The 12609-nt window shown below is 41.8% G+C and overlaps 1 protein-coding gene across 8 annotated transcripts in view; it reads left to right on the plus strand.

The window, feature by feature from the left end:
- SIDT1 (SID1 transmembrane family member 1) overlaps window positions 1–12609 on the plus strand; it is a 145332-nt gene that overhangs the window by 106159 nt on the left and 26564 nt on the right. For all 8 annotated transcript variants that reach the window (XM_049876616.1, XM_049876642.1, XM_049876621.1 and 5 more), the window contains 5 exons: window positions 4813–4886; window positions 5260–5383; window positions 5593–5710; window positions 10451–10587; window positions 11577–11685. In XM_049876616.1, coding sequence (XP_049732573.1) covers window positions 4813–4886; window positions 5260–5383; window positions 5593–5710; window positions 10451–10587; window positions 11577–11685 — 562 coding nt within the window. The remainder of the gene's footprint in view (window positions 1–4812; window positions 4887–5259; window positions 5384–5592; window positions 5711–10450; window positions 10588–11576; window positions 11686–12609) is intronic.

Raw genomic sequence — 12609 nt, forward strand, 5'->3', positions numbered from 1 at the left:
GAGAGACTTACATAAGTGGAAGAACATACCTTGCTCATGGATAGGAAGACTTAACATTATAAAAATGGCTATTCTACCAAAAGCGATCTACAGATCTAATGCAATTCTGATCCAGATTCCAAAGACATTTTGTAATGAGATGGAGAAACAAATCACCAACTACATATGGAAGGGAAAGAGGCCCTGGATAACTAAGGCATTACTGAAAAAGAAGAACAAAGTGGGAGGCCTTACTTCACCTGATTTTAGAACCTATTATACTGCCACAGTAGTGAAAACAGCCTGGTACTGGTACAACAACAGATACATTGACCAATGGAACAGAATTAAGAATCCAGACATAAATCCATCCACATATGAGCAGTTGATATTTGACAAAGGCCCCAAAACAGTTAAATGGGGAAAGGACAGTCTTTTTAACAAATGGTGCTGGCATAACTGGATATCCATCTGCAAAAAAAAATGAAACAAGACCCATACCTCACTCCATGCACAAAAACAAGCTCAAAATGGATCAATGACCTAACTAGAAAATCTAAAAGGATAAAGATCATGGAAGAAAAAATAGGGACAACAATAGGAGCATTAATGCATGGCATAAACAGCATACAAAACATTACTAACAATGCAGAAGAAAAACTAGATAACTGGGAGCTCCTAAAAATCAAACACCTATGCTCATCCAAAGACTTCAACAAAAGAGTAAAAAGATTACCTACAGACTGGGAAAAAGTTTTTAGCTATGACATTTCTCATCAGCGCCTGATCTCTAAAATCTACATGATACTGCAAAAACTCAACTACAAAAAGACAAATAACCCATTTAAAAAATGGGTAAATAATATGAACAAACACTTCACTAAAGAAGACATTCGTGTAGCTGACAGATACATGAGGAAATGCTCACGATCATTAGCCATTAGAGAAATGCAAATCAAAACTACAATGAGATTTATTCTCACTCCAACAAGATTGGCATTAATCCAAAAACACAAAATAATAAATGTTGGAGAGGCTGTGGAGAGATTGGAACACTTCTACACTGCTGGTGGGAATGTCAAATGGTACAGCCACTTTGGAAATCTTTTTGGCACTTCCTTAAAAAGCTAGAAATAGAACTACCATACGATCCAGCAATCCCACTCCTTGGAATATACCCTAGAGAAATAAGAGCCTTTACATGAACAGATGTATGCACACCCATGTTCATAGCAGCACTGTTTACAATAGCAAAAAGATGGAAGCAACCAAGGTATCCATCAACGGATGAATGGATAAATAAATTATGGTATATTCACACAATGGAATACTACACATCCATAAAGAACAGTGAAGAATCTGTGAAACATTTCATTACATGGAGGAATCTGGAAGGCATTATGCTGATTGAAATTAGTTGCAAAAGGACAAGTATTATATAAGACCACTATTATAAGAACTCCAGAAATAGTTTAAACACAGAAGAAAATATTCTTTGATGGTTACGAGAGGGGGGAGGGAAAGAGGGTGGGAGAGGAGTATTCACTAATTAGATAGTAGATAAGAACTACTTTAGGTGACGAGAAAGTCAACACACAATACAGGCGAGGTCAGCACAACCGGACTAAGCCAAAAACAAAGAAGCTTCCAGAATAAACTGAATGCTTCAAAGTCCAGTGTAGCAGGAGCGGGGGCTTGGGGACCATGGTTTCAGGGGACATCTAAGTCAATTGGGATAATAAAATCTATTAAGAAAACATTCAGCATCCCACCTTGGAAAGAGGCGTCTGGAGTCTTAAATGCTAGAAAGCAGCCATCTAAGATGCGTCAATTGGTCTCATCCCACCTGGATCAAAGGAGAATGAAGAACACCAAGGACTCAAGGTGATTACAAGCCCAAGAGACAGAAAGGGCCACATGAACCAGAGACTACATCATCCTGAGACCAGAAGAGCTAGATGGTACTGGGCTACAACTGATGACTGCCCTGACAGGGAACACAACAGAGAACCCCTGAGGGAGCAGGAGAACAGTGGGATGCAGACCCCAAATTCTCATAAAAAGGCCAGACTTAATGGTCTGACTGAGACTAGAAGGACCCCTGTGGTCATGGCCCCCAGACCTTCTATTGGCCCAGGACGGGAACCATTCCCAAAGCCAACTGTTCAGACAGGGGTTGGACTGGACAATGGGTTGGAGAGGGATGCTGGTGAGGAGTGAGCTTCTTGGATCAGGTGGACACTTGAGACTATGTTGGCATTTCCTCCCTGGAGGGGAGATGAGAGGGTTAGAAGGTGGCGAAACAGACATGAAAAGAGAGAGGGAGGGAGCAGGCTGTCTCATTAGGGGGAGAGCAATTGGGAGTATGTAGCAAGGTGTATACAAGTTTTTGTGTGAGAGACTGACTTGATTTGTAAATTTTCACTTAAAGCACAATAAAAATTAAAAAAAAAAAAGGAACAAAGGGCCAAAATCAAAACATTAATCCCACAACTTGAACAGATAGAAAGAGAGCACCAAAAGAAGCCCTCAGGCACCAGGAGAGAGGAAATAATAAAGATTAGATGAGAAATAAATGAAATAGAGAATGGAAAAACAATTAAAAGAATCAACAAGACCAAAAGTTGGTTCTTTGAAAAGATCAACAAAATTGACAAACCATTGGCCAAGCTGACAAACACAGAACGGGAAGCAAATAACCCAAATAAGAAATGAGACAAGTGATATCACAACAGACCCAACTGAAATAAAAAGGATTGTAACAGAATATTATGAGAAATTGTACTCCAACAAATTTGAAAGCCTATAGAAAATGGACGAATTTCTAGGAACACCCTACCTACCTAAACTAACACAAACTGATATAAAAACAAACCCATAACCAAAGAAAAGATTGACGAAGTAATTAAAAAAAAAAAAAAAAACCTCCCAAAAACAATAACAACAAAAAAAAAGCCCTGGCCCAGACAACTTCATCAGAGAATTCTATCAAACTTTCAGAGAAGAGCTAACACCAATACTACTCAATTATTTTAGAGCATAGAAAGGGAAGGAATATTTCCAAACTCATTCTATGAAGCCAGCATAACCCTGATACCAAAGCCAGTCAAAGACACCACAAAAAAGAAAACCACAGACCAATATCCCCATGAACATAGATGCAAAAATTCTCAACAAAACTTTAACCAATAGAATTCAAAAGCATATCAAAAAATAATACATCATGACCAAGTGGGATTCATACCATGTATACAGGAATGGTTCAACATTAGAAAATCAATCAACATAATCCACCACATAAATAAAACAACAGGGATAATATGAATAAAAAGAATAACATGATCTTATCAATTCACACACAAAAGCCATTTGATAAAGTCCAACACCCATTCCTGATAAAAACTCTCAGCAAAATAGGAATAGAAGGGAAATTCCTCAACATAACGAAGGGCATTTATATAAAACCAACAGCCAACGTCCTTCTAAACAGAGAGATACTGAAAGCATTCCCCTCTGAGAGCGGGAACCAGACAAGGATGCCCTTTAATACCACTCTTATTCAACATTGTGCTGGAAGTACTAGCCAGAGCAATAAGGCAAGAAAAAGAAATAAAGAGCGTCCAAATTCTAAGGAAGAAGTAACAGTATCCTTATTTGCAGATGATATGATCTTATACACAGAAAACCCCAAAGAATCCACGGGAAAACTACTGAAACTAATGGAAGATTTTGGCAAAGTTGCAGGATATAAGATTAAATAAAAAAATAATAATAAGATTAACATACAAAAATTAGTTGGATTCCTATACACCAATAAAGGGAACTTCAAAAAGGAAATCACCAATAAAGAGAACTTCAAAAAGGAAATCACCAAATCAATACCAAATACTTAGGAATAAATCTAATCAGGGACATAAAAGACCTACACAAAGAAAACTACAAAACACCACTGCAAGAGAGACCTATCTAAGTGGAAAAACATGCTATGCTCCTGGATGGGAAGACTCAACATTGTGAAAATGTCAACTCTACCCAAAGCGATCTACAGATACAATGCAATCCCAATCCAAATTTTTAAAATCCCGGTGCCCAGGCTGCACCCTGTACCAATTAAATCGGTCTTTGGGAATAGAACCAGACAACAGTAGTTTTTAAACTCCCCAGTGATTCCAATGTACAAGCCAAGTTTGAGAACCAATGGTCTAATAATATGCAACTAATTCTATACTTATTAAGTTGATTAGAACAAGGACTTTATGTGGTTTGAGCACCACGGTTTATAATTTAAATGTTCTCTGAATATGTGGGGACTCTGTCAGAAGATAAAGCTGCTTACGTTATGCTGTGGTCTGGGAAGGTTCTGAACAATGGACATGGGGATAAACATGGAAAAGTGAGCATACTTCTTGTGTCCACTTGCCCGTGGTTATCATTTCAGCCCAGAGTATGGGACAGCTCCATATTCCCCATTAATGTGGAAAATAGGACAGAACGTGACTGTCTGAAAAGGCAATTCCCACTGTTAGCATCCTTTCATTTTTCTTTTATTACGATAGCAAAGGAGAAACACCAAATTCCACCTTGAGGCCACATCACCGCAGGGCACATAGAATATTTCAGTGCAAAGAAGATGGTAGCGTGGAAATGTGCCTGTGCTGTCTAAAGGGGAACAATAACCATCTGTCCCTGCTGAGAGGGAGTGCTGTGTTCACTGTAAACCACAGACAACTCATCACTGTGAGCAGGCACTATCTGCCTGTTATGAGGTCAAAGGCAGACAGGCTCAGAGGATGTAGAAAACCTGCGTTTCCTCTCTCGCTCTTGATTTTACAGGTAGTAAATGTCACTGGCAACCAGGACATCTGCTATTACAACTTCCTATGTGCTCACCCCTTGGGCGTCCTGAGGTAAGCCCAGGCCTCTAGTCGCCCGTGAGGCATGTAGGGAGTCTCTTCTGTTTAGTGTTTGATTTCAGGTTTTTTTAATCCTAAAAACAATTGTGGAAAGCTACCACAGTGGTTAAGAACTGTGGCTGCTAACCAAAAGGTGGGCAGTTTGAATCCACCAGTTGCTCCTTGGAAACCCTATGGGGCAGTTCTACTCTGTCCTCTAGGGTCACTATGAGTCAGATTTGACTCGATGGCAACAGGGTTTACCTTCGCTAAGGGTAGAGAAGAATTAAATCAAGAAGGTGAGACCACATATATTTCTCTCATTCTCATATTAGGAGTTCGGGAAACATTGCCTGACTCTCTCACGGTTCCTCTCTCATCCCTACAGTGCCTTCAACAACATTCTCAGTAACCTGGGCCACGTGCTTCTGGGCATTCTCTTCCTGCTGATAGTTTTCCGGCGGGACATCCTTCACCAAAGAGCCCTAGAAGCCAAGGACATCTTTGCAATGGTAAGAAGAGGTCGAGCAAATTGGTGGTGGGGAGCCAAGAAGGATTGTAGCTCCAAACAGGATCCTCAAAGGAGTGGGATGTTGGTTTAATGTTAGGATGACATATTGTGCCATAATGAAGCACATGGGCCAAAAGAATGAACTTCAAGATTCTGTGGGTATGTCGCTGATTTGTATCTTTGTGTTGACCAACCTTTCTCCTTTTTCAGGAGTACGGGATCCCCAAACACTTTGGCCTCTTCTATGCCATGGGCATCGCCTTGATGATGGAAGGGGTACTCAGTGCTTGTTACCATGTCTGCCCTAATTACTCCAACTTCCAATTCGGTAACTAGAATTTATATTAACTACACAGATTTGGGACCCTGGTGGCGTAGTGGTTAAGTGCTACGGTTGCTAACCAAGAGGTCGGCAGTTCGAATCCACCAGGCACTCCTTGGAAACTCTATCGGGCAGCTCTACTCTGTCCTATAGGGTTGCTATGAGTCAGAATCAACTCGACGGCAGTGGGTTTGGTTTTGTTGTTGTTGTTGTTTTTTGACACAGATTTGAGTCATGAAGTGTTATACTAAAAAAAAAAATGACCTCCCAAAAGTGCCAAAGTCATGTTTGCAAGAATTAAATGGTATTTCACATGAGATGAAGTGATCTGAGGTAACGACTTCATGGAACATCATTTCCACAGATTATACCATTTTCTTCTCTGACCACCTTTTGAACTCGAAAAAGCTCAACCCTGAATGTTGATCCCACAGCCAGCAGTGATGCCCCAACAAACATCTAGAATGGTCCCTCTGTGTAACTCAGCCTAATTTTGGCAGTTAGATTGCTTTGGTATGAAAGTAATAGAAAACCCAATTCGGATTGAGTCAAGTAATAAGGTTATTAATCAGCTCACCATCTGCAAGTCCAGAGGTAGAAAGGACTAGCAGCTGGCTTAATCTGATGGTTCTGACAGCATTTCTCTGTGGTCCCTTTGCCTGTGCCTATCCTCTGTGTTGGTTTTATCCTCAGACTATCTTCCCTAATGGTAACAAAATTAGCTGTTGCAAGTCCTGGCTTTGTATCTTTACTCCACAATATCCAGAGAAGGCAATCTGGCGTCTAGGAGACTTCTTTTAAGCAAGGAAACTTCTTTCCCAGAAATTCCCACATAACTTCCCTCACACCTCAATAGCTTCAACGGCCATGAACCCATTTCTGATTCATTCCTTTGTGCTGGTCAGCTCAAGCCAGTTATGGTGGCAAAGAAGGTGGGATTACCTTTAGACCAATCAGATCCAAGTTGGATCATCCAACCTTGGAGCCAAGCATTAGTTGTTATTGTTGTTATGTGCCGTCGAGTCGGTTCCAACTCATACTGACCCTGTGCACAACAGAACAAAACACTGCCCGGTCCTACACCATCCTTACAAACGTTGTCATGCTTGAGCTCATTGTTGCAGCCGCTGTGTCAATCCACCTAGTTGAGGATCTTCCTCTTTTCTGCTGACCCTGTACTTTGCCAACCATGATGTCCTTTTCCAGCGACTGATCCCTCCTAACATGTCCAAAGTATGTAGGACACAGTCTTGCCATCCTTGCTTCTAAGGAGCATTCTGGTTGTACTTCCTCCAAGGCAGATTTGTTCATTCTTTTGGCAGTCCACAGTATATTCAATGTTCTTCACCAACACAATTCAAAGGCATAAATTCTCGGTCTTTCTTATTCATTGTCCAGCTTTCACATGCATGTGATGTGACTGAAAATACCATGGCTTGGGTCAGGCGCACCTTAGTCTTCAGGGTGACATCTTTGCTCTTCAACTCTTTAAGGAGGTCCTTTGCAGCAGATTTACAGGATTAGGTTAGATTGGAAATTGAAGCAAATGCACTGAGAGGGTCTCGTTTCTGAGTTGAAAGGGGTTAGATGTATGAGGAGGCCCTGAGAGGCTGTCAGGAAGGAGGAAGGGAAGAGCTGATGCCGGCAGGCAGTTAACCACTCAAGGATAAGAATTTTAAAATCATCATTTTTATGTTTGTGCTCTGACTGTTAATCAAAACATCACAGATAAGCCCTGTCACGTTTAATTTTTTTTATTATAAAACAATTTTAATAGACAGAAGTACAGAGAACAATATTATCCACCACTCAGAATGAACAAATGACAACGTTTTTAATACTTGCCTTAAAAAAACAAAACAAAACAGTTGCTGTTGAGTGGATTTCAGCTCATGGTGATCCCATGTGTGTCAGAGTAGAACTGTGCTCTGTAGGGTTTTCAGTGGCTGATTTTTCCAAAGTAGATTACCAGGTTTTTCCTTCTAGATGCCCCTGGGTGGACTCGAATCTCCAACCTTTTGGTCATTAGCCAGGCATGTTAACCGTTTGCACCACCCAGGGATTCCATGTTTGCCTTAGATCTACTTTTTAAGAAATGAAACATTGTGATAAAGTTGAGATTCTATTTTGAACTGCTTCTCAACTGTATTCCCTTCCTTTCTTCCCCAGAGGCAACAACTGTGATTAATTTCTCCCCCAGAGGCAATGACTGTTTTTATACTTTTGCTACACAGGAGCTAGATTATTACTAATTTATCACACCGTGTTGTGCAGCATACTTTTTTTTTTCTTCTTAATTCAACCATGTGTTTTCAAGATTTATTAATATTGAATCAAGGACATCTGGCCCCTTCTTTTTTTTTTTAATATTTTATTGTGTTTCAGGTGAAAGTTCACACAGCCAATTAAGTTCCCATTTAACAATTTTTGTACAAATAGTTTCATGACATTGGTTACAATTTTTGCAATGTGTCAGCATTCTCATTTTCTCCATTCTGTTTGTTCTGTTGCCATTTATCTATCTTCCCTGCCCCACCTTGCCATCTCATCTTTGCTTTTGGGTAAATGTTGACCCTTTGGTCTCCTATACTTGATTGTTTAAAGGAGCACATTCCTCACGGTGATATTGTTTATTTTGTAAGCCAATCTATTATTTGACTGAAAAGAGACTTCTGGGAGTGGCTTCAGTTCCAAGTTAAAAGGCAATAGTCTCAGGGGTTCCTCTAGTCTCTATCAGTTCAGAAAATCTGGTCTTTTTGAAGAATTTGAGTTTTGTTCTACGTTTTTCTCCCATTCTATCCAGGATCTCCTGTTGTATCCCTGGTCAGAGCAGTCACACCATCTAGTTCTTCTGACGTCAGACTAGAAGGGGCCATGGTTCATGTGGGCTATTAGCCCATTCATTTTTAAGGATTGCCATATTCTGTAATAAAAATATACCACATTTATCTACTCCTCTACGGAACAGCATATGGATGTTGCATTTTTTTTTTTTTTTTTTTTTTTTTTTTTTGCTATTATCGACAATTCTGGAAGGAACATCCTTGTATCTGTCTCTGTGCACACGAGAGGACTTTCCTGGGATACCTAGAAGTAGAATTTGGGGATCACCTAATTTGTGCATCTTCTGTTTTGCCAAAAACTGCCAAATTGCTCTCTGGACCGTTAATTCCCACTCCCACTACCTGTGTGAGAGTTCCCATTTCCCCATATTATCACTAGCACTTGCTATTTTTAGACATGTACATTTTTTGCTGAATTTTGAGTAAAATGGATGTCTTAGTTACTTCATGCTACCGTAACAAAAAATCCAACAAGTACGGTGGGTTGAAAGAACAGACATTTATTGTCTTTCCATCCCGGAGGCTGAAGGTCAGGACCTTGGCCTGCTGATTCCTTCTGTGGGTCCTCTTTCCGGCAATCACTGATGTTACCTTGCTGCTTATACACGTGTCTGTGGCGTCTTCCCTGAGTGTGTCTGAGTCTATTCTGCTCTTTTTATAAGACACCACTCATAAGGGATTAGGTTTAGGATCCACCCTACTCTGGTATGACCTCATCAACATAACGCAAGAAAGCCTGTATTTCCTAACATGGCCATATTTATAGGTACAGGAGGTAGGACTTCAACATAACTTTGGGGGGACTTCAATTCAATCCATAACAATGGGACACTGCATTGTTGTTTTCTTTTGTATTTATATAACCCTGGAGAAGGACATCATGCTTGGTAGAGTAGAAAAAAAAAAGGGTCAGCGAAAAAGAGGAAGAAGCTCAACGAGATGGATTGACAGGGTGGCTACGACTGTAGGCTAAAGCATAACAATGATTGTGAGGATAAGGCAGGACAGGGCAGTGTTTCATTGTGTTGTACATGAGGTCGCTATGAGTCGGAACTGACTCAATGGCATCTAACACGCACACACTACAATGCAGTAGCCCTGGTTTGGAGCCCTGGTGGTGCAGTGGTTAAGAGCTAGGGCTGCTAACCAAAAGGCTAGCAGTTCAAATCCACCAGCCTTTCCTTGGAAGCCCTATAGGGCAGTTCTACTCTGTCCTATAGGGTTGCTATGCGTTGGAAGCGACTCGACGGAACAGGTTAATGAAGTAGGAAAAAAAAAAAAAAAAAACTCATTGCCATAGAGCTGATTCCAACTCATAGCAACCTTATAGAACAGAGTGGGACTGCCCCCCATAGGATTTCCAAGGAGTAGCTGGTGGATTCAAGCTGCTGACCATTTGGTTAGCAGCCGAGCTCTTAACCACTGTGCCACCAGGGCTCCAATGCAGTCCAGTCACACTTAATTTCTGTTTTCCATTTCTAGGCTATAAAGCTGTATACACCAGTGATCAATGTAGTTCTCTTTCAGGGTGCTGAGAAGGGCCTCCTACACCCACCTAGGTCTCTTTATTATCACACTGGCTAAAAGGTCACCATTTGGAATTCTTACTGTTGTTGAACAAGTAGAGGTTATCAATTACTTGATCGCATGTTATCAGATACTTTCCTTCTGTGAACCAAGAACAGCCTTGGAGGGGATTAGAAGTGGATAGAGTACAGAGGGTGGGGGAACCTCCCTAGAGAACAATGCCTGGGAAGGCTGCCATGTGGGGCGTCTCTCCACAATCTGAGGGCAGCAGATACTCCATGGACTAGAGTGAGGGGATCCTCAGAGGCTGAAGAGAAATCTAGAAGTGTCATTCTGTGTGAACTCTGACTGCCTGGGCTCTTCCTTTCACCCGCAGACACCTCCTTCATGTACATAATTGCTGGTCTCTGCATGCTGAAGCTCTACCAGAAACGCCACCCAGATATCAACGCCAGTGCCTACTCTGCCTACGCGTCCTTTGCCGCGGTCATCATGCTCACCGTCCTTGGAGTGGTGAGTCCCTCTCCGTCTGCCTTCAGCCTGACTTTCAAAAGGGCCCTGTCGGGAGGTGTCTGTGGTTGTTGGACCTCAAGTGAGCCAGTCTGGATTAATCATTACCCTTGGTTTATGACACACTGTCAACATTGCTCCATCAGTGGCATGCTTTTATTTAGTTAATTATTTTTTATAGCGTAATAAACCACACCCATTGCCATCGAGTTGGTTCCGACTCATAGCAACCCTACAGGACAGAGTAGAACTGCCCCACAGGGCTTCCAAGGCTGTAAGTCTTTATGGAAACAGACTGACACGTCTTTCTCCCACAGAGCGACTGGGGGTTGGAACCGCCAACCTTTCAGTTAGCAGCCAAGTGCTTTAACCACTGTGCCACCCGGGCTCCTTTTATAATGTAATAAAACCAAAACCCACTGCCATCAAGTCAATTCTGACTCCTTGCGACTGTATAGGACAGAGTAGAACTGCCTCATAGAGTTTCCAAGGACCACCGTGGATTCAAACTGCCGACCTTCTGGTTAGCAGCCGTCGTGCTTAACCACTACGCCACCAGGGCTTCCTTTATAATGTAATAGGCACCTATAAAACTGCCATCCTCCTTTTAGCATGAACCTAGGACCTGACCCATGAGAGGCTGGGACACAGATGTACGAACTGACTGGGCAGGCTGACTTCAAGAGGTCAGTGTGGAAACCTGCATGAGCCACAAACAGTGCTTGTCCACAGTTATTTGAAGATCATTAGCCCAACTTTAGATCCATTGCCCCTTCACCACTGTCCGTGAAGGTGCCACACCCATTTCCCCCTTTTCTGTCTTCATTTGCCAGGAGACCTCAGGTGTACGCAGTGAGATCATCGTGAGTTCAGAGAAGGGAAAATAAAATGTGCCCACAGCTCAGTTTTTGCCTCCTTAGGACAGACAGAGGGTTTTAGACAGCTCTCAGGAGAGAACCCTGAGGGAAGGTAACTGCCGTCTTTGTTCCTAGGTTTTGGGGGAAAATGACGTGTGGTTCTGGGTCATCTTCTCTGCAATCCATGTTCTGGCTTCTCTGGCCCTCAGCACCCAGATCTACTACATGGGTCGTTTCAAGATAGGTGAGTCACCCATTATTCTATAATAAACATGCTGACAATTTTCTCCTGAGGAAACAGGCATCCATCGTCTTTGCCTTCCTCTAAATGAAAACCTGCCATCATGAGCGCGTGCATAACGAACATCACAAAGTCTGGGCTGTGTTTCCCGGTGTGTATTCTTTCCAAGAGCTCCCTCATCCTTACAGGGTTGTAATAAGCTCTTACCACTAGTTCTGTTTTCAGTTGAGATGCTAGACTTGCTAGACCTCAGAGCTGAGGCACAGCTCCTAGTTCCAAACACTCTGCAACCCACCAGGCTTTGAAAGAGCATTTGGAGACTGGCATGATCGCCCATACTATGTCACCCACCTGGAGGGAGATTTGTCAGTGTACCGCAGTCACGAAGAGCATTTGTCAAGTCATGGTAAATGGTTATTGAGAATGGATTGTGTTTGGTTTCCAAATTCTGGAACTGGAACTTTGCACAAGTGACTTCGCAGTCACAGAGTCAGGACACCTGCTGAGCTCCCTGTGACGACATGGACTGCTCGGCCTCGAGTGTTCTAGAGAAGTCAGCTTGCTCTCTGCTGTTAGAGGTCACCACACAGAGGAGCGAACTGTTTTAAAGTGCTTCAATTTCACAAATCATTTTAAGGTCGAGGAAGTCAGACTTACATATTGTTTTATATGTTTCAAAACTAATCATTATATATAAGATAGTCCCACCCCTAATATTTGAAAGCCCTAGAGCAAGAGTACAAATACAATACTATATGTCTAAAAAATTTAAAGTTATAAAGCAGACTTAAAAAAAATTAAATATGTTAAATAAACAAAACCAGCAAAGTGATAAATATAATATACCTTCATTACAACCTAAAGACCGAGTTCAAATTCAGAGTTCTTAGTTCCTCAGAGGGACACTCCAGAACATGGCTGTGCAGG

This window comes from Elephas maximus, chromosome 1 (genome assembly GCF_024166365.1).
Source record: "Elephas maximus indicus isolate mEleMax1 chromosome 1, mEleMax1 primary haplotype, whole genome shotgun sequence".
Classification (NCBI taxonomy): domain Eukaryota; kingdom Metazoa; phylum Chordata; class Mammalia; order Proboscidea; family Elephantidae; genus Elephas; species Elephas maximus.